This window comes from Pantherophis guttatus, chromosome 3 (genome assembly GCF_059756535.1).
Source record: "Pantherophis guttatus breed Tessera chromosome 3, ASM5975653v1, whole genome shotgun sequence".
Classification (NCBI taxonomy): domain Eukaryota; kingdom Metazoa; phylum Chordata; class Lepidosauria; order Squamata; family Colubridae; genus Pantherophis; species Pantherophis guttatus.
In genome coordinates, this window is record NC_142065.1 from 81,064,605 (window position 1) to 81,088,056 (window position 23,452).

Below are 23,452 nucleotides of genomic sequence, written 5' to 3' on the forward strand. Positions count from 1 at the left end.
AAACTGACCCAGTTAGGTAACAATGCTGTGTATGATAGACAGCCAGTTTAGTGTGATCGTGAAAGCCAGCTGGGTGATCTTGGGTCAGTCATTCTCTCTCAGCCCAATCTTACCTCACGGTGGTGGTTGTTGTGCAGAAAATAGGCAGGAGTACTAGGCATGTTTGTTTACATTTTAAAAAGCAGGATAAGAATGTAAGAACAATAGTAATATTACAAACCTATTTTACCATATGTTCACAATTTTTTTTTCCTTAGTCATGTTATTTTTCATCTTTAGTTAAACAAGAAAATTAAGAAACTCACTCTTATCTGTTATACTTCTATGTTAGATTTATTATGTTTTTGTGCATTTATAAAATCAATGAAAACAAATAATCAGATAAAATTTATGACTAAGCAGTTTTAGTGATTTCTTAAGTAAATCAATTTTTCATTCCATAAAATTAGTTGACAATTCTTAACAGGTTCTCAAAGAATATTATAACACAAAATGGTAATAATTGGAAACAGCCAGTTATGACAGATGACACATCTCATATCATGAACTTAAACAAGATCAAAGGGCTTACCTAATTTACACAAGATGGGGAGAGGAAAAACTCAGATTCTAAAGTAATCTAACTTCTTTTTTCTAGAATAATTTATTATATGTCTTTTATATTCTTTCTATTACATTATTAGCTCTATGTATTGGAATTATATCTGCATACATATTTCATTTATTAACTTTATGTAACAATTATGTACATAATATTTATTGTTTTGTAACAATTATGTACTTTGATTTCTATCCTGATGACCTCCAGAATGTTTCTATTATAAATGTCAGAAGCTCCAGTAATCCTGGCTTTTACAATCTGGAGATATTAATATTTCCTAATATTTTAAAGGTTGAACTTGAAGGATTCTGTCAGAGTATTGGGCAAGAAGCTAAAAATGAAAGGCTGGCTATTAAATTTACTATTAAATTGTATAGGTGCAGTTTTACTTGTTTAGGGAAAACACTGACCAGAATTTTATTTTGTAAATGCTAGTGCCAATTAAAATTAAAATAGTTTATCGCAATACAAGATGTTTAAAAAAGTGTGCTCTATAGCAGCTTGGCTGTCTCAGGAATTCTGGGAGTTGAAGTCCACAGGTTGTAAAAGGGCCACATTTGCCCACCCCTGCTTTATAGCAAGGTTAGCATGGCACTTGGTGATATGGATATTTTGCCATCTCTTCTTCTATTTGCTGGGAATCCTGTCCAGGTGTTCACAACAAAATTTCTCAGCATTTGTACAAAGAGGTAGAGAAAATGTACACTGTATTCCCTATTGCCAAATACCAGTTTATGCTGACATTTTTGAATGAAGAAAGACAAAAAAACTATCTGCCATGCAATAAAAGCGGAATAGCTTTTGTTAGCCAATATAATGGAACACAGTAGTTTAAAATTCAAGTGTTTCTCAAAGTTGGCAGTTTTAAAACGTGTGGACTTCAACTTCCAGAATTCCCCAGCCAGGGAGTTGAAGTCCATGTGTCTTAAAGTTGCCAAGTTTGAGAAACACTGCTTTAGAATAATATTTATATATTTTACTGAAGAATATTAAAAATTAGATAGAGCGCTAAATGTTATTGGTTTGGAGGATACCAATATCAACACATTTCAATTATTAATGCTAAATATCCAGCAGATGGCAGCATACTGCAATCTTTAAAAAAAATTGTTGGGTTGGGGTTTTTTTTTTTTTTTTGGATGATTGAAGCTGTTTATTTCTAGGTCATTGTTTCTTCCAATTCTTCAGAATCATTTCTGCCGCGTCTAATGTGCTGTCTTTCTGCCAACAAAGAATGCCATGAAGATTAAAATCAACATTCATTCATGATATAAGATATTAAAGAGCAGAGATTGGGGGAAAAGTGATTTGGTTACAGTACAATGAATGTCATCTTTATAACAAACCAGTAATTCAGTTTACTCTTGATAAATAAATGGTTGTCAATGACTCAGCTGTTAGTCAAGTAATCAGCAACAATATGCACATTCTCAAATGGAGTAATGAAAAATAGAAATTCAGCAGTCTACTCCTGAGAAGTCTTCCATATTCAAATGAATACTTCAGAATCAAAACAGCGTTTTGTTTCTAAGGAGCATTTTGGGGCTTAGAAAAACACAATGTGAATGTTATAAATATGATATGGAAATGAATAGCAGTATTTAAAAATCTCTACATGGTTAAATTAGAAAAAAAAAAGAAATTCTGTAAGATCATTAGATTGTAGAACTTACTTTGATGAAGCAAAAGCGTATATATTTTTCAAATTGATCTTTGGTTTCTGGGCCACAAAATGAACTCAAAGGAATAGCTGACAGTTTCTGAAAAAAACAAAATAGAATTACAAGCTCACAGTACATTAAAAAGGATTTTGTATGTGGCAACTATTTAAATGAAGTTTTTGGATAATGCATTTTATTTCAATTTTTGCTTCTGCTAATGAACAGCTTTCCTATGTTAAATGCACAGTTGGAGATAAAAAGTTCTGCCCATTTATGGACATATAACTTTCCACTGCACCTCTATATTGGGAGTCCCCATTTCAATTTTATTTAAAATATCATAGTTGGATAATTGAAATAGGAAGGAAAAAGAAATCAGAACCTACCTTAGATTTTATCATCCATTTAACAAATTTATAATCATAAGGTTTCTCTTTTTCCATGTCAGACAAATCTATACCTGTAAAAAATAAATAAATAACACTATTTTCCAGTTCAGAAACATCAAGTATTACAATTCCACATTTTTGCAGATACACAAAATCAATCTAAGCTAGGGAAATAATGTGGGAACGGTTTTGTTGCATTCCTTTCCCTATATCTCCTCTGAAGCAGTATACCAGGGGTGTCAAACTCAAGGCCCGGGGCCCAGATCCGGCCTGCGGGATGCTTAGATATGGCCCACAGGGCCACCCTGGAAACAGCAAAGGACCAGCCCGCGGTACCTCTGCTAGCAAAAATGGAGCTCGGGAGGGCCGCGTGGCCCTCCCGAGTTGCATTTTCTCTGGCAGAGGGTTGCAGGAAGCCATCACAGGAGCCTCTTTTCAGGAGCCCGTTTTCACTGCCAGAGCACTCGGGCCACCACAGGCGCCCCCGGCAGGAGTGGTTAAGCTGGCCATGCCCACCTTGGCCATGCCCACCCTGCCCCCCTGAAGTCAAACACAATCCTGATGCGGTCCTCAATGAAATTGAGTTTGACATCCTTGGGAGTATACTAACGTTTTCTTTTTATGCAGACTAGTCCATAGAAATATTTTGAGAATCCACCATACAAATTAATGGCCTGGCACTTACGAACATCATGATGTACATCTGCAAGACACTAAATGTCATGAAGTCATCAACCTGAATAATTTTTCATTTACTGTCCAAAACCTCAGAATCCAGAACTCAGGTAGCCTTCACTACAGGTAGTCCTCAACTTACAACCATTCACTTAGTGATCGTTCAAAGTTAGAACGGCCCTGAAAAAAGTGACTTGTGACCATTTTTCACACTTAACGACTGTTGCAGCATCCTGATGGTCATGTGATCAATTTCAAGCATTTGGCAACTGGCATGTATTTATGACGGCTGCCCTGTTCCCCGATCACTACTTGTAACCTTCTCAGCCAGCTTCTGGCAAGTAAAGTCAATGGGGGAATCCAGATTTGCTTAATGAACGCATGATTCACTGAACAACTGCAGTCTTTCACTTAACAACTGTGGCAAATGGGACAAAACTCATTTAACTGCCTAGCTTGGCAACATAAATTTTGGGCTCAATTGTAGTCACCTGTATAGACAATATATCTTTCTGATACAGCTTCAATTTTGGTGAAAATAAACTCCTCCCTTCCATAAATTAAGAATGTCACTAACCTAGTGTGGACACATCAACAATCATAAAATATCCTCCCTCGGGAATAACAGGGTTCAGTCCAACTTCCAGAAACATCTGAGCCATTCGGTTCCGTTTACTTTCCAGCTCTCTAGGCAAGGAGTAGAAATAGCATTCTGGATCATCCATGCGTTTGAAATCTAGCAAAAAACTTTGGGCTACAGCTTCCTGAAAAGCCAAACCCATTAAGAAAAAGTTGAAATAATCAACATAAACCGAAGACACCTCTGAGATCTAGGTTTAATGATAATGTTATCTTTAAAGCTCAAAATTGTAATTGTTTTTCGCTAAGAATGCCCACCAAAATAGATGTTCCATTAACAAGAAACACATCAGGACATTCTTCTATCGTTGGGCTACATTTGTTTGAAGACTTTGTTTCTTTCAACCTTCAGCCTCGTTATTTTAATTAATGCAATTTGTATCTGTGTTCAACTTTTGTCAATAATATTATTCCAAATTGTTTAACCAGGGTTATGGTTTTAGGATAATATAAAATTATGAAGGGATCTACAATAGTGTTTCATAATTTTTAATTATGAATAAAATCTAGATATCTATTCATATTCCTCTCTTCTTCCTTGCAAAAGGAAGAAGTGTCCCAAATACTTATAAAGTTTAAATCTAACCACAAATCTACAGAACACTACACTCTAATATAAAGGTTGTATATAGGTGACACTTTGGCAAGTTAAAATTGTCTTTAAAACTACTGGATAAATTTAAAATTGTCTTACCGGATATAATTGCCTTTAAAACTACTGAATACATTTCACATTCGCAAAATGATACTCTGTTCTAACTATTTCAGTCCATTTTCAGATAACAGATAACAGAGAAATGGTTATTTATTCCAATGCTGATTCACACTGGGCCTATTCATTAAAGAACTCACCTACTGTTATTATTTAGTGTGTGGCATATATTGATTTGCAATACATTAATATTTCACATAGATTAATAAAACACAATATAACATAAACGTTAAACAGATTTATATTCAAATACGTCTAGGCCATGTAACCACTGAAACACAGCATCGTTTATATGGGGGTGGGGAAATCAGATAACCCACTTACAATTTGCATCCATACATTTCTTTCTTATCCGTTTTAAATCCATACTTTCCATACTTCTGACCTCCCAAATGTGCAAAAACATTTCTTTTGTATGCCTTTGTACTTACTTGTAATGGAGTTGGGCATGTATAAATGGTATTTTGTTGAACGACCTGCAAGTGCTTTATCAGATGTGAGGGACCGATAGACCAACCAAGCTGAAATGAAAGATAAAATATGCATTACTTGTTGACTGTTTACTTACATTTACAAAACAACAAATGCTAGGAAGCATTCAGGCGTTCGCTCCTTTCATCTATCTCAAGATATATAAATTGTGCCTGCTTTGCAGATAAATTCACAGAACTTATAATATACAAAAAACATTTATTTTCCCACACAAATCCCATCAGTCACTGATAGACGACTGATACATTTAGAGAAGAATTTTCTTTCAGTTGATGAAAAATTTTCTCCCTAACTCTTTTAGGAAGTTTTTATTGGGTAGTGGAAGACAATCGAATCAGAGATTCTGCAGTTAACCCTTTATTTAAAAACAGACTTTTTTAAAAAAAAAAACCACAAAACTACTTTCTAGAAATAAACATCTATTTTATAAATAAGTGACATATATAATGATCTTAAAATATACATATATACATATATCATTTATGTGTCTATAAATTTCCACAACAGCTGTAAATGTTAACAAATTAAAATTCCCCTAAGGTCATGCCCATTTGAGATTTAACAGAGATCTTAAAGTTTATTTGTGTACATATGGGATTTATATTTGGAATTTCCTCAATTTTCATTTCTGAATGCAACCTTTCATGATATATTTCACTATAGTGGTAATGTCCCAAATCTCACCAGTATATTTTCAATAGAACTGTGAAAAAGATCAAAATGCCATGCAAAAGCATGGTCTAGAATTAGATTTAGTTCTTCATTCAGTAGTACCCATTTTTAAATTCAAATTAGAACTACCATATGAAATATACAGCTGGGCATATATTACTATTTAAGGTTGATAATAATCTCTTAAATTCAGTTCTTTCCAGCCTTTAATTTTTTAAAATGTCTTTGGGCGTATATAATTTGCAAATATTGGTCTACATTCACTAGTGCCAATGTTTTAATTCAACACTATCTCAACATATGACTTTTCATGGAAGCAATCTCTAACTAAGTCCATTACCTTCCAGCCAGTTACACTGTATGTTTTTCCAGCGCTTCCTATTGTTATTGTTCTCTCCCACATTCCAGGCAAAGTAGCTGTTCATATTAAAACAAGTTAATTGATATTTTATTTATGAAAATTTATATTTTGCCCTTCTGGGTACATAGTCACCATTCAGTAATTACGTTCTGCAGAGATACCAAATTTCACTTTACAAACAGATATCCATTAAAATGACAGGGTAGAAATAATTGTATTTATGATCAGTAAAATCAGTTCAGAGCTGTAAGTAACGAACTGGAAGAAAAATATCTGACAAGATAAAATTATTTTTCTGAAGTTCACAAGGATATGTATGATAAAAGACTTCTATAATACAAATTAGCACTGAATTAAACCAGTCTTAATATGAGTTGGCTAGTTATTAGGGGAGTGCCAATACATTTGGAATGTATTGGGGAAGTTGGCCCCAAAGCTGACTATTCCATTTTAGCAGTAGATTTAAATAACGAAGGTTATCACAGCACATTTGTTATATGAAGCAATAGACAGAACGTGTTTTCATATCCAATCAGATTCAAAAATAGTATCAGTAAGACAACATACAGATTCACATCAGCACTATCCCTATGGAGCTATCAGAAGAATTCTCATTTACAATATGCATTAAGTTTGTCAGCACAACTTCCATTTTGCACAAGGCAGATAAGAAAAAAGGATTTAGTATTCTACACTACAGTAGAGGAAACTATCTTGATGACAGCATAAAGAGTGTACTGATTCCATGTTCTATCACTCACAGCCTCTATTAAGAAGGTACTGGAGAATTATAACTGATGCTGCAAATGGATGCAATATTCCTTTTCATGATGCATGCGTCACTTCAATTGATGGAATATAAGAAACTTAATACAACTCTGTCTCTAGGGAGAGGATTTATATTCTTTGTATAAACTTCATGTACAAAATAAATAAGCTAAAGAAAAATCGCTTTCTAGAAAGAAAAAAAAAGAGAGGAATAGTTTGCTCAGTTTGTAAACATAACTGTCATTTATACCTAGGTTTTACAGTCTGAAACTGTTCCATGGGATTTGCTTAAAAGTGACCAAGAAGAAAGAAGTATACATGAACAACTTCATCTAAAATATTTTATACTGAGTTTTCTATGCATTCTATACAGTGCAATAAAAATACTTTATGAGTTTATACACACACACACTTTTCACAAAACACAGAAAAATAAATTTACATAAAGAATGTGACATTCTTTACATACAATCTTATAAAAATAAGAATGTAATGAAACAGTATTTGTTGATTTGATCTCTTTGCTCAGGCCTTTGGCAAATATGATTGAAGTTCCCTTTTTATATTTTCATTGTATCCCATCTGGAGTCGTTATCTCAGCCATTCTTTGTTTTGCAATGTTTTTCTTTTTTTTTTTTATGTTTTTAACTATTTGTAAACCTCCCAGTCACTGGGAGTCAGGCAGCATATGAATTTAGTTGAATAATAAATGGTAGTAATACCAATGAAAATATTCAATTAATTTTGTCAACAAGCAGTTTTCAAATCCCATTTAAATATAAAATTTCATTAATGGTTTGTAGCACATAATAAATACTAAACCTATTATGGGTTATGCAAAAAAAGAAATAAGCAATTAGGGAAGGAAGTGACAAGCTCCCGCATTGCTGGATGCATTTAAACTGAGGCATATAGCCAAACGGAGTACAGAGTCAAACGGAGCTTCTCAGAATTTGAACCGGCCAGAATGAACAAATTGCTTCCTGCAAAGGCTCACGTCCATTTGCTCCTCTCTTATGTCTTATGGGAGGGACCAATCATCTCCAAGCCTTACTCCCGAGTCACCACTTTTGTCTTAACTGTTTTTGCCTCCTGGCAGCTCTGCGCATACACGCATTGGGAATAGGCTCCCCGTTCTTCTGCCTCGCTGATGTCAGATTCCGGAGGCAGCACATAACTACCCAGTGGCCCTGCCCCACTCTCTGCCTCCGACGCAGAGCCCTCGTCCAAGCCTTCCCCAGACTCCAGGACTGGCCCACGTTTCTCCCCAACCTCCTCACTGTCCGTATATGCTGCCAGCTCTGCTGGCCGCTGGAGGACCACAACATCTCCTTCCAACTCTTACTATTTTATGAAAATAATTTAGCGTTCAGAGATTTGGCTTTTATGGCATGAATGCTTTCATAGACATTTCAATGAATGTATGGTTTCATTTTGCAACCAATGATTTTCTTTTTGTAACTCTCATGTTTCCCTGCCACTGTTTCTTTTTTTTTTCCCCCATTAAAAATCAGTTAAGGGGTGGAGAAGATGGATTGACTATATTCAAAATAAGTATCAGACAAGAAAATATCATATAGCTTATGATTGAATGTTAAGTATTAGAGGTATTTAGTTATCTATAGTGGAGTTAAGGTTTCAGGGGGGGAGTTAGTAGTCTGAGGATAAGTAGGTTAATCTATTTTATGATTGTTAAATGAAACACCTTGTATTTTGCTCTGGGAAGTCTGGGGGGGGTGGGATGAGGGGAGGGAAAGGGTGGGGGGAATAGGGGAGGGAAGAAAATTTTTGTTTTTTGTAAAACTTTTTAATAAAAAAAAATCAGTTAAGGGGGGAGGGGGGAATGGAATGGCTGCACAAATTCTTTTCATCAGTGCGACAAAGAACTCTTTTGTGTGAAACCATCCAAAGTGGATGAATATAATGAAGCTTGAATGGCTCAGACACACAACAGGTAAGTGTATCCAAGGTCTACCTATACCTCTACTGCCTGGAAAAAAGATGGAAAGAAAAAGAATTTAATCCAAAGTAGAATTAAAAAAAAGTCTCCAAAAACTGTAAGCTCTGAAAATATATGTTGCAAAAATAACCAGATGGATTTCTTTCTTTGATATCAAATGAATCAAACCTTGCAAATCACTTCATCCCACCTACTGGGTGAAGACATATCCAATTAGAACTAATGGAGTTTAAGGTACTAACAGTAAATCACTATCTAGAGCAGAATGTCATACAGTAAGCATTTTGCAACTATATGTTTTGGGGCTCTGCCAGCAGGAAGAAAATTAGGAGTTAAAATATTCAGTTACCTTTGGAGAAGCCAAACAGTAATTCATCATAACAATTTAAACATATCAAATAGCACAATTTGATCATATCAAATAATGTTTGGATGAGTTTGTCTGGGCTCGGAAACTACACAGGGTCAGATTTGATTACTACCTGGAAAAGACATCACCAGAAAGCTGCAAACTAGATTGGGAAAGCTTTGAAGAAGGCAATGTGACAAGACCCTGCTGCATATCTGCCAAGAAAACCATGTTGATGTATGCATGTAATCATCCCCAGTAGTTCAACTCAGCTTGAGAACTTCTTTCATTGAATTACATAACATTTACATATATAGTAACAATAACATTTCATCGAATCATATGACTTATTTTAAGTCAGATATTTAATATTCAACATTATTTTCTGAAGCTAAATGTGTGCGCCTTTTGGGGGGGGTGGCTTTTGGCATTTTTAAAAATTTGTTATAATTAACAGGCAATATTTCATTAAGTTGGAGTGGGGCAGAATGGGACAACTCACCCCAGCTGACTCTCCCTGGCCATCTCGCCGCAGCTATCTCATCTCAGCCGACTCGCCCGGGGACGACTCACAGCGAGACAATTCGACATGGAATAACTCAAGAAAGGGACAAGCAGAATTGCAGCTCACTCCAGCCTTGAGGGACTTCTAAATTGAGAAGGTCCAAATCTAAAGCAAGACAAGGCCTGCTGCAATTCACTCGTCCCTCTCGAGTTATCCTGTGTTGAATTGTCCCACAGCAAGTTGGTCGTGGCGAGTGGACCAAGGTGAATCGGAAGCAGAGAGTTGTCCTAGAGACCTAGACCCTATCCATAGCCCTAGGTGGTTTCGCATAAAATTCTAAAACAAAAACAGTTTTTGTTTTAGAATTATATGCAAATCCATCCAATATGATTTATCATATGTAAATCAGACCATTACACCTTGTTCAACACATCCTGGTTAAAGTACAGAGGCTTAGCATTACCTATGAGTACAGCCATATTCTCAAATATTTATTTATTTAATCATCCATTCCTTGGTTCATTCATTAAATTTATATGCTGCCCCATCTCACTCTGAAGAACAAAATATAAGGAGATATAAACATGTTTCTTTTTGTTCAGCAGATAAATTCAAAATATTTAATATTTTAAAAAATATACTTTTTACTGATTATTTTTTTCAAAAATTACTGGTATTGTATTTTTCAAAAATTACTATCTAATATTCTTTAGGCAAAATCTATTTCTTATAAGCAGTAACTAAAAGGTGTATTTAGGTTTCTCATCATGTACCATTTATACCATTTTAAATTTTAGTACCTATTTTAATATGTTTATTTCCAGTATAAACTAGCCATTCGTACACCTCATCACTGATGCACAGTGTATCATATTTAATACAGAGATCAGCAATTATCTGGAGCTCTTCTTTTGCATAGACCTAAAATGAAAAGAAAGAAACATGTTGATCAGTATATTCAATATATACTTTAAATATGTGTTTGTGGTGTAGGTGGGTGAAGCAAACTTCAAAACAGGATGCTCACCTTTCCTATGGGATTGTGAGGGGTATTCAGTATAATAGCTTTGGTCTTGGAATTAAATTTATTTGCAAGCTCAGTGGGATCCAAGATCCAGTCAGCACTAGAAGCAACTTCTCCATTCACAGATTTCTGGAATAAATAGAACATATTTTATTAACTGCTAGGACTGCCCAATGCCAAATCTCCTAAACTGATAGATTTCATTGTTATACAGACCCAACAAATAAAATCAAATGAATGATAAATAATTAGATCTGTCTCTACCTCTCTGTCTCTCTTTCTCTCATTCCCTCAAATTGAACATATTTTCTTGAAAAAAAATAAAGTCGAAAAGGGGGCAAATATAAGAGGTTCATAAGGGTAAAAAAAATGTTTATTTTTTTAACTTTCTTGAAAAATGCCTGTCAATTAGTTTGACACAATTTTTAAGAAGGGCCTATTCCACAGCAAGATTTGAATTGATGGATTCGAAGGCAAAAAGGGGCACTTCCACTGCTTGCCATATCATGAGAGGACATGCACATGTGGCCCCAGCTATTGAAAATTTTACTCATGTTTTGCTCAATTGTCAATTATATGTCTCCCACAGGTTCAGATACTTATCATCCCCATTGGAAAGAATAGCTCACTGGGGTCTGAACCACAGATTGCCTTATTTTTCACTTGCACTCAAATGTACATATTGTAAGCAGTTTATAATCAAAGCAGCTAAGCCAAAATCCCAATACATTGAACAAACTGGCAATGCATTTATCTGATTGCTGACTCCTTGTATTACCGCACATGTATTTTATCTCTGTATCTATATCTATATCTTATATCCCAGAATCAGATCATGTATCGTATTTTTGTTTTATCTGATATGATCGTAAGACTCAATTAAGAAACTGGACTATCTATATTACGCTACACTACGCTATACTAACTTTCTGAAATAAAGGGCTGTCTTTTATAATAAAAAATATATGGTTACTGCACATATATAGCTCTCACCATGCAAAACAGTAATAAGAAGATTTACTGTATTACACAGTTGTATATTCTTACATTCTAGTATATATCTCTATGGATGAGAGAAACCAGCAATATTAAAATGGTTAGGGATGCAGAATTAAGATAAGGATGTAACAGTCCCACTATTTATTTTTAATTAATTCTGAAGCAAATATTTTCTTAATTTCTTATGTTTAGGTAAAGAAATAGGAATGATAATTGCTATCACACCAGATATTTAAAATGTAGGAATGAATTAGGCAAGCTCTGGATATTCATCCCTCCCTTCTTTTCTTTCCACAAAGCTTTAAAGATAATTCAGAAGTTTCTCTCAGCTATTGTCTTCTTGTCACCAAAACCACAGCACTCACCTTTCTCAAAGGTATAAAAACAGGTGTGGCACCTGCCATCTTCACCATAGGCTCATAACAGTCATAGAAGGGTTCAATTATTATTACCTAAAACAAAGGTAAGCTTACATGAATAAAGAATTAAAAAGTGAGCTACCTTTTTTTCTAATGTCAGAAGCAGTATTCAGTCTGACTTAATGATAACTTTACACATTTGTAAACATTTCCTGTATTAAAGCAAAGTCTTTTGGGGGCAGCAAAGAGGGATGCTAACTTGGATAACAGATTTTCTCAGTGTCTCTTTTTGTAAAATACTATAGCTATTGCAATTTTAGAATGAATGTGTTAGGCGTGAAAGACCAGGTCTACATATGAAGGTTCAATTCAGTTGATTTAATCCTAAAACCTTATGCAAAGGAATCTTCTCAACTAACAGGAAGCACCTGGCTAGATAAGGGTCAAAGGCACCCAAGTGGGAACTAGACTTAGCTTGTGGCTACAAAGGGATTCTAAGGTGATACCTCTTTTCCCTCTGCCCCCAGGTTTTTACCATTTTTTCTCCTACAAAATGAGAAGTATGGAAGGAAAAAGAAAATAACAGATCAAGAGGTAATGTCTGCATTGGGTGTGCTGGAGGTAAACTAAAGGAATTGGAGATACAGGTATTCCTTGACTTATAACCACAACTGGGACCAGAATTTCCACTGATAAGCAAGACAGTTATTAAATGAGCCACACCTGATTTTTGCCACCATTTTTAAGCGAATCCCTGCAGTTCTTTAATGAATGATGAGGTCATTAAGGGAATCTGGCTTCCCCATTGATTTTGGTTGGAAGCCAGCTGGAAAGGCCGCTAATGGTGATCACCTGACCTAGGAATGCAGCAACCAAAGTAAATAAATGCTGGATGCCAAGGGCCTAAATTTTATGTATCATATGACTACGAAGATGCTACAATGGTCATTATATAAGTGGATTGTTGATAAGTCTCTTTTTTCAGTGCCATTGTAACTTTAAACAGTTGTTAAATGAATAGTTGCAGGCTGAGGACTATCTCTATCTAACAGAGACAACAGAACTGAACAGTGAAAAGAGAGAAATGTGTGTGAGAGAATATGGCATGTGTATAAAAAGCCCTGATTTCATTGTCAGATTTCCCCTGAATGAAATTACTTAAATATGCCAAAGACAATAAGAAGGTGAAATCATATCTCAAATTTAAAGAAATCAGCATCCAATTTTTAAACATCATGAAATAAATTTTACTATGGGTTTAAAACTATTGTAGACTGCTAGAAAATCCATGATAGAATATTGCCTTATTAGAATCTTTTTTTAAACTTTATTTTTGAAAGCAAAAAAGCATTATTATAAGACCAAGATATCAGCTGACTGCAAAATGTATATGTATTAGCCTGCAGATAAAGCTACAGGTACAGAACCATTTTTTTTTTTTTTTTTTTAAAAGAGGGAGCGGGGGTAGAATGGGAAATCCTCTTTAACCCAAACCAGATTTCTATGTGTCAAAAGAGCCAATCTGAAGTAGTGGTTAAAGTAGTGGCCTAAAAACCAGGAGTTGTGAATTCTACTCCCATCTTAGGCATGATAGCTAGCTGGGTAATTTGGGACCACTCACTCTCTCTCAACCCAAGCCACCTCACAGGGTTGTTGTTATGGGGAAAATAGGAGGAGGAAGGAATATTATGTAGGCTTACTACCCTGAGTTGCTTAAAAAGTAACAAAGGCAGGATAAAAATATGTACTTTAAAAAATTAAGGAATGATTTGGGAAACTGCATGTAATTTCAGCACTGGTTTTTAATAAAACAAAATAATATAACCCAGTTATTTTATAACAGGAATTATTACAAAGACTTACTTCATCTTCTGCTTCAATAAGTCCCTGTATTGCACTAAACAGGGATCCATATGCCCCTATTGTCACCAGAATGTCTGTGTATGGATCAATCCTTTTTCCACAAACTTTTTCATATACTTGAGACAGGACTTTCACCAATGGTGGATGACCCTGAGTATTTTTTTTTTTTAAAGAGAGAAAAATAGTTAATAAGAAGCACAGAAAAATGTCAGCTATATGTGAATGATGCATGCATTAGTTCAAAACATAAGTAGATAGATTATATTTTTTGTAAAAGATGGGAAGTATTAAGTTCGATGAACTAACATAAGAAAATGTACCAAGACCAATTCCATCAAAACATTTCTCTACTTCTATAAACATTTTTATTAATTATATGCATGTACTGAGTCCTGCAAAGCATGTTGCTTTATTATCATCATCAAACAGGAAAATAATATCACAATGTGCTCTGTGAAATTCTGGGAAATCCACACTAGTTTAATTTAATGTATTAAATAGATTGTGTGGATGGATGAAATGGGAATTCACTTCGTTTGCATATAACTCGAATTTCGGTGGTGAAGACCAACCAAAGAACAGAACCTTGTATTTCTATTCAGAATAAGAATCTAAAACTGAGAAATATAAACAAACCAGCTGAGAAACATTCAGGCTAGGCTATTCATTTAAAGCAAGGTCTTTAAAGAGAGTCAGGCATGTAACGCACTCACAAAACCCCGGGTGTACTGGTTCAGCCTATCCACCGATGATGCTTTTGCCAATTCTTCTTTGACATAGTTAGGAGGAGATATATCTGGAAGTCCTTGTCCAAGGTTAACAATAGTGGGATCTGCAGCAAGTTTTGTAAATTCCACCCTACGGAACACAGAAATGATTGCAATCCTATTAAATCCCAGGAAAGACTAGCTCCCCTTCTGTGGAAATCATAACACAAAATAGCAACAATGTGCAATTTTTTCGAATTCAAATGTTTTGTTTTGATAGTCTGAAACAGTCTGAAACAACTATTCTAACCTTACTGGAAGCGTATCCAATGCTGTTCGGATGATTGTCTTCCTCCCTAAAAAAATCAATTTCAAACTTGGGATATTTCTGAAATGACCAGAGGAATACCTTCCATAAGGTTTAGCAATCTGTTTCAAATTTACAACATCCTTTCAAACTAGAAGAAATTAAGCTGCATAATGGCCAACCAACTGCACCAGAAAGTTCACTATTCTCCCGAGATACCTTCAGAGGCAGTCCCACTGCCACCAAAACTAATAGCCATTGATCCCCATGGCAATCATGAATTGGTCCAATCCTTTTTTAGAATCAGACAAGCTGGTAGCCACCTACGACATCTTGGAATACTCAATTGCAAAGCTGAAAACATGTTGTATAAAAAAATCTTACTAAATACCTATTGGAACAACCCTGTTTTGGGTTTTATAGTTTTTAAAATATAAAGTACAGGCTTGTTCATGCCTCCAGAAACAAAGTGTATTTATTTATTTGTTTGTTTGTTCTTTCATTAACAGGTTCTGCAGCCGGAAAAAAAAATTGAAAATTCATGGCTTATTCAGTCCCTTACCCATATATTTATTCCTAACAACCTTCTATAATTGAATAATGAAAAATGTGGCTAATGAGTAAAATTCTTATTCAATCTCTTGGCCATACATTTATTCTTATCTCTAATTGTACACTAAATTATATCATCATCAGTATTTTTTTTTGTTTAATTTCTGGTATTATTTAATGCAAATATGTGAATAGAATTTGATAAAGATAAAATCAGGAAAAATGCCAACCCCTGAGAACTTTAAAAAAGATGAAAAAAAGTCCTGGAAACTGCCAACCTTTCAGCTGATTTCTGTAGCTGTACTCTTCACAGCAGCATGCTGTTCAATTATTATTTATCTCCTTATGATACAAACCATAGCATACTGATTTCTGCAATCAAAGTGATATTGAAGGCACAAATGAAGATGAAAAATTAGTTACCCTAACACACATTCTCTTCACAAGCTGTAATGTTTTGAGGTTTGATTATTGATTAAATTAATGCTTTCATTCATTATTACTTACCACACATTGTTATCAAGCCCTTCAATTCGTTTAGCGTTTTTGTGCTTGAAGTTCATGGCCTAGCAGCAAAAAAAAATCAGAGACAAAAGGACTTTTGTTAGAGACAAAAAAGAGTATATTATTGGATGGTATGTTAATGTATGCCATCTCTCCTTTTATATTTCCCCTTAATGCTGTAAAGAGCATAAACTACAACTATATTCTAATATAAAACAAATTTCACTTAACATTGAAGACGCAAACAAGAATGAGAAGTAGATACATCCTCTATGAAAAAGTACTAGAACCAAATTAATGGAAACTGGATGTAAGTAAATTAATTTGGAAGCTGCTTCAAACAGAGTTACTCGGGAGAAATATGAGAAGGATGTTTGCTGGATGCGGAAGAGAAAGAAGCTGCAGATCAGAATAAATGCATGTAAAGATTGCTACAAAAAAAAGAGGATGAGAAAATACTGTAAATATATCTCTATAGACAGAAAGTTACAGAGAAAGTAGTCAAAGAAAACAAGGAATAGATAAGTTTAAAAGAGAAAGAACAAACACAAAAGTGATTTTGAAGGAGAATTTTAAAAATCATTTGAAAAAGGGTGAGTGCCTAAACAATGGTCATAAATGTGAGGATTGGTCATAAAGTTACTTTTCCATCACAATAATAACTTCCATCATAACTGCCAGCAGTCACTAAACAAGGCAATCACTAAATGAGGGCTACTTGTAAACTATCCTTGCTTCCAGCACATTGATACAATACAATGTGCCTACCTTGGTGTTTGATATATTAATTTTAGATTGATATGCTTCATTATGGGATGCAGTGGCTCAGTGGCTAAGACGCTGAGCTTGTCGATCGAAAGGTCAGCAGTTCAGCGGTTCAAATCCCTAGTGCTGCATAACGGGGTGAGCTCCCATTACTTGTCCCAGCTTCTGCCAACCTAGCAGTTTGAAAGCACATAAAAAATGCAAGTAGAAAAATAGGGACCACCTTTGGTGGAAAGGTAACAGCACTCTGTGCGCCTTTGGCATTTAGTCAGGCCAGCCACATGACCACAGAAACGTCTTCGGGCAGCACTGGCTCTTTGGCTTTGAAACAGAGATGAGCACCGCCCCGTAGAGTCGGGAACAACTAGCACATATGTGTGAGGGGAACCTTTACCTTTACTTTTACCTTATGCTTCATTGCATTATACCATTTAACATTTGCTAGAAAACAGTCAGATATTGGGCCAACACTGCATTGTCATAATCTGCATACATATATGTACATTTACATTGTCAACCAATACACTTTTTTAACATCGCTAAAGAACTCCTTGGCTTAGACAATCCAAAAATGTATTATGGGTTGTTAAACATATACCTACATTTTAATGTTTTTTTAACATCTCATAGCATTATGAGTTTGCACTTTTTTTCTGGGTTTATAACATTTGTTTAAATACGGTATTCCTTTAATATTTTTGCCTTATTATTTTATTACTCCAAAATGGAATAGCACAATGGATATCATGCATCTACCGGTATCCATGTACAGCAACATTATAAAATATAGCTCTGCTAAATTTCTTTGCTTGGCTTATGGTCAATCTAAGTACAGAACTCCTCTGGTCATACAACCCAAATAAACCAAGAAATTCTGAATAAATGAGTGAATATGTAAAAAAAAAATACCTGCTATTCTAGCTCTTTCTCTCTCAATCTTTTAAATATTATTAAGAAATTTGGGATCGATAAATTATTATAAAACATGTATAAACCAAGCAAAAGCCTCAAAACCATTTACTATAATACCAGGATACTAATAATCATTCTAACAGTTCCTCAAAAAATATTAAAACAATCTATGTAACCAAAATGCCAAATGTAGAGAATGATATGTTAAGAGAATTACATGGAGGCTAGTAGACAGAGCAGCACTTAGTCTTAGATTCCAACATAAAAGTGACAACAAGACACACAAAGGCCAATTTGATTTGTTTTAAAGGTTTCAAAGTATTTGCATCAGAGATATCCACACAGAACATCTATGCCAGCTGTACCTTCTTGGATTGCTCATGGAGTGTTGAGAAGGGCCTTGTATGAATAGCCAGCAATGTCAATCACTAGTCTTATAAATACTGTTTTGCATTTAAAGAGAAACCTGAGGGAACCTCAAGTGCACATCTAAATAGAGCCTCAGAGACATTAAAGAAAAATGCAGAAAAAGTTTCTTTGCTTTGCTCAATCAAATGCTTTGTCCTCCCTTACTTTGTCCTCCTTTTTTGGTTGTTGATTCTAACCATCTAAAAGAAGCTGCCTTCTGTTCCTGCTTAAAAGATCAGAAAGACCAAATTTATTTTTCCATTCTAGTCCAGTTTTCCCATGGTTTTTTACATACTACAGTATAGCCTACAAATGAGATAAGAAATTGAAGTTCTTATGTTTCTTATATCGGCAGTATTTTTAAGGAAAGCTTTTTGAAGACATTTAAGTTATGCACTGCCATTAGTGATTCAATAGTAAATGTAACAAAAAGTGTGTGCAATTATGAAATCTACAAAGAGACTGAATACATACTGAGCAAGTTGAAAACCTGGAGCATCTCAAACGATAATTAATTTTCCGTAGAGATGTTCTAATGCCAAGACACTTGAAGTACTGATGAGCTAAGAACATTCCTGTGTAACAATAAATGTTAAGAATGTAAAATAACACTGAGACGCAACAGAGGTAATTAACAGGCAAAATTTGCACTACTGTATTTTAAAATGAACATACAGAGATAAATTTATATAATACATTTTGGTTATCAACCAATAGATAATAAATGGAAAATAAGAAATCAAGAAACATGAGGAAATCAGAAGGGATAAACCTATTTAATGCACTTGTTGGATTAGAACGCAAGTGCAAAAAATAGCAAATATATTTAGAAAAAAGCAATAGGATCAAAATTAACTCTAGTGGAAAGTTTATCACAATTTATAGACAGGCTCCATTCATTGATAGTCATAATTTCTTAAAAGGGAATAGAGCACATTGCATTAAGTTTTCTGATCCAGGTATAAACTTGATAAGATCTGAATTATTGAGTTCTGATAGTGGATCCAAAGTCCTTTTTGCTCTCCAAAAGAGAGAGAAGAGAGCTGAAAAGGACAATTAGAACAATCAAGGAGTTGAACATATTTTAGGCTCGTGATAAGCAATTCTTCAGACGAAAACCTCTAGTCCACTGCGTCACAGGTCTTTGTGGGTTTAAGCAGCAACCAAAGAGTTAAAGAAGTCATTGTGGCATCCACAATCATATCGCCAAACTTGCTCCTTTGGATATGCATGTGATAACACAATACATAAACAAAAGGGGCATGACTTCAGTTGCTTAATTGGAGCTGCCCCTTGACTTTTTTTGACACATCTCCCAACATTTCTGATGAGTTCAAGGGAGCTAATACCGAACATAACATACCTGGCACGAGTTGGGATATTTTTTTTTCCTATTTTGTTAATACAATAAACAAAATAGTTTTGTATTTTCTACTTGAGCAAGAGCTCTGTACAACCATATAAACCCCAACTCTTCTATTGTCTCCCTTATAAATGCAGAGGAAAACACGTGAACTAATTATATTGACCAGCATTCTCTATCAGGCTAGCAATCACTTAAATCTCTGGCTGGTAGATCTTGACCTCAGTGGAGACCCTCTGCTTGCATTGATTTGCTCCTCCTTTGCTTCAGCGCTTTTTTCCAAATTGTCCAGGCTTCACTTCAGGAAATTTCATATTTTCATTGAACTAACAATCCAGAAGTGTAACATTCCCAACCTATCTCAGGATCACCAGCTATCACTACAGCAACCAGTGGAAAAAAATCCACATGCAGTACTGTTTACATCCTTTGTGAGATAGATGCTAGACCACCCCTCTATCTCTTTCCAAAAAAATCCGTTCCGTTTTTAAAGACTCCAACTCTGCTAACTCAGCAACTATTCTCCATTCTCTCCATTCTCTAAGGGATTTTTTTCCCCTATGGGTAAGGTATCTCTTACTCTCAGTTAACCAGAATAGAGTGCCTCTTTGGATTTATGGGTGGCTATACAACAGAATGCTAAAGAGTCATGGATGAGAACAAAATATTACTGTTTGTTTCAATAGATATATAGTTATACAACAAATAGTAGAGAGGTTAATTAGGTGGTCACTTATAAAAAAAAAGTGGAAATCCGATATAGAATTAATTACAGAAAAAAAATGTTTTCCAGGCAAAAGCAAGATGCACTCTCTTTGCATTGATTGCCCTTTCTCATTTTACATTTGGCCCAAAGCACAAGAATGAAATAAAGGTTAGTCTTACCATGTAAGGATTTCAGATTATTTTGGGTGCAAATCAGGGAAGAACAAGGCATCATTTAAAGAAAAACAACTTATCACTATTTATTTGGAAATAATTATGTCACTTCTACCCAAACAAATCTCTGCAATTCAGGACTGAATTAAATGGGGGGGGGGAGCAAATCAAGTTTGAAATAACTTCGCTTAATTTCCTCAGAAGAAAGATACATAGAAAAAAGAGTTTTAAGAAAGTATTGGATTGGGTCTAAGTATTGAGAATATGGGTTTTCATAAAGACTAAAGTAAGTCCTGATGTCTATTTTATGATAATAGTATACTCATCGTGTTATTCTCTTTCAAGCTAAACAAACTTTACGCAAGGTGCAAAAAGCAATAAATGTCAAACAAGTCATAATATAAGAGAAGGAAACAATATATAAATTTAGTTTACACCCACTTCATTCATTTTATTTGTTTCAATTCTTCACAAACCATTTTTTCCACAAATTCTTAAATTACCTCATGTAAGGCCTTTTGCTCTTTAAATGTCCCATCTCTCTCTTTTTCAGGATTTTTCAGCTGTATCCTACTATGACTTTCTCAGTTTCCACTTTCTCTCAACCAATGTATATATTTCTTTTACTTTTTATACTGGATTTTTTATGTGGCCAAAGCTTAACACGTTTGTTTAACGTTGATTAACCCACTATTCAATCAACTTTCATTCATGGCTCATTCTTGTATCACTTTGTATTTTCTTGCATTATCACATGTATTTCCTAAGTAACTCATTTTCACTGCATTCAATTTATTTTAGGATTCTCCTGACTACATATCCAGCCTTAATCCCACCCCTTCCAAATACAGCGTGCCCTGTTAATAGTAGGGACAGTTTTAGCAGTTTTGGCATATTTACAAGCAGCTTCTTGAAGTTATTTTTATTCTAAATATAAAAGACAGCCTGCTTCCTTTCAAAGGCCAGGAACTCTACTGACCCTTATATCCTGTAATGCTTATTTTTGTTGCAAATCTAATTTGGCAGGAATTGTATAAGAATAAACCTGGGAAAAATGCTTTGAAATGGTGACAAGACATATAACTATGCTGAGCTCAGTAACTACATTTACAACAAAAAGGAAATGAAATGTAAATAAAGTCTCTCTGTGATGATTGGATGCTAGAACTGTAATTTAAAGCGTAACACAAGACATGCCCTTCCAGTTATTATTTTGCAGGGAGGAATCAGGAATGAGAATTTGGGAAGGGTGGGTAGATCTCAGAAATCTCATAGCCCTACCTATAAGAAAATAGTTATCTGTCAGAATGACAGGTTTATGAATATATATTAATGCCAGGGAACCCAAGGATTGGAACCCCATAATACATTGTGTAATATAAGATACAAGTCATCATATTTTATTCATTTGTTGTTTATCACATTTCCACACCACCCATCTTACCTAAGTGTTTCTTGCAGCGTAAAGGTAACCTGAAATGTAATCTTAAGCAGGCTGTTTACAACCTATTATAAAATTATGCAATGCCATTTATTTCACTTGTTTATTCCAAAAGTGAACCGTGCTGCTCCATATCTTTCTCACTTTACACCAAGTCTTGTTATCCAAGAAACAGAACAGAACAGAGAGGGAGAAGGACAGAATATTCAGATCAGGAAAGTGTTTGGTCCTAAGGGCAAAATCAACAGTTCCCTTAAATAGAGGGCTATCCTGATTAATTCAGGAATAGTTTAGTCAGGCCTTGATTTTGAAGAACAAAAGAAAAAAAAAAGGAACTGTTATGGTGCAGGCTCAAGGTTGACTCAGCCTTCCATCCTTCCAAGGTGGGTAAAATGAGGACTCAGATTGTTGGGAGCAAAATGCTGAGTCTGTAAACCACTTAGAGAGGACTGTAAAGCACTGTGAAGGATGGAATACAATAAATCTAAGTGCTATTGCTAATCTCCCAATGTAGTACATATATTCTACACTGAGCTCAGAGGCTAACGAACACACTCTGCGATTTCCAAGTCATGATTTCAAAATACCTGTTTGCATCTATGCCCATTTACATCATTGGTTTTAGTGCCAGGGCTAGACACCCACCTCGGTTTCTTTTGCACATTCGTCTCTTTAAAAGACTTAATATTTTCACTACTCCGCAAACTCTTCTGTGATTTTAAAAAAAAAAAAATCACGTATCTATAAGGGAACTGCTGCAATCATGCAGAAAGAAGTAAAATTCACTCCACGCACTCTCAAAACATTATTACCCAAGGCTGGAGGAGTGAAAGCCAAGCAAATCTTACAAGAACTCCCTGGATCAAACCCATACGGCCTTCTACCAAAGGGTGCTTTTCCTATCTATTGCTAATTCTGCAAATCCTTTCCCACTTTCTTCTTTCTCCCGTCGTCCTACAGATTTTTTTTTTTTAAATCCACCTCCCAAGGAGGCCATTTTCCTCTCGTTTGCTTGCTTCTTCGCTCGGCAAGAGACTAAAGACAATTTTATAATCAAAGTAAGTAAGGAACCAAAGCCCCCGGGGACCCGCTTCAACGTCCCCTCGACGTTGAAGAAACGATCTCCCTAAAAGTTTTGGCACTTTCTGCGTCCAAATCAACCACGCTGCGTCTTTCCTTACCTCACACTTGTTTTCCCCCCCCACTTTCCCCGGATATGGCGTGTCCTTCCCGAAGAGGCGGTGAAAACAAATTGGAGAAGGGCTAATCGCCAGGGAGGATGGGCTCGGCTTGCTTTGAGTCCTTTTATCACAGTCGCGTGGCCGGGATCAAAGGCCCGATCGCAGTTCATCGTTCTGGATCTATTAAGGACTGAACAGGCTTCCCCCCCCCCCCCCGCCCCGAGTTTTGTTGGTTTTTTTTGCAAATAGCAAATGTGCATGCTTGTCGGGCACGCCAAAAACTAGCAAGAGAGACTCAGGCTGGCCTTTGCTTTTACAAAGTATTTTTTTTCCATGTGTAGCGTAGCAAGTGTTGTCCTTGGGGGGAAGCGGGGGAAAATCAAACATGTAATGTCGCATCGGTA

General features: G+C 35.4%; 1 protein-coding gene across 4 annotated transcripts; it reads right to left on the reverse strand.

Annotated features, from left to right (window-relative positions):
* Nucleotides 1-314: 314 nt before the first annotated feature.
* On the reverse strand, nt 315-23,191 carry KYAT3 (kynurenine aminotransferase 3). Of its 4 annotated transcripts, none has more exons than XM_034437163.3 (14): nt 23,049-23,191; nt 18,659-18,759; nt 16,103-16,161; nt 14,743-14,887; nt 14,030-14,179; nt 12,173-12,259; nt 10,812-10,937; nt 10,585-10,705; nt 6,182-6,258; nt 5,109-5,198; nt 3,904-4,090; nt 2,649-2,722; nt 2,275-2,361; nt 315-1,822 (listed from the first exon to the last, which is right to left on the reverse strand). In XM_034437163.3, exons 2-14 carry the CDS (start codon nt 18,755-18,757, stop codon nt 1,766-1,768), a joined length of 1,359 nt encoding a protein of 452 aa, XP_034293054.2. In that variant the 5' UTR covers nt 18,758-18,759; nt 23,049-23,191; the 3' UTR covers nt 315-1,765. The 4 variants fall into 4 exon arrangements, with proteins under 4 accessions (XP_034293054.2, XP_034293056.2, XP_034293053.2 ...); XM_034437165.3 differs by having other exon boundaries at nt 21,871-23,057; XM_034437162.3 differs by lacking the exon at nt 23,049-23,191 and adding an exon at nt 22,513-22,640.
* Between the last annotated feature and the right edge of the window lie 261 nt (nt 23,192-23,452).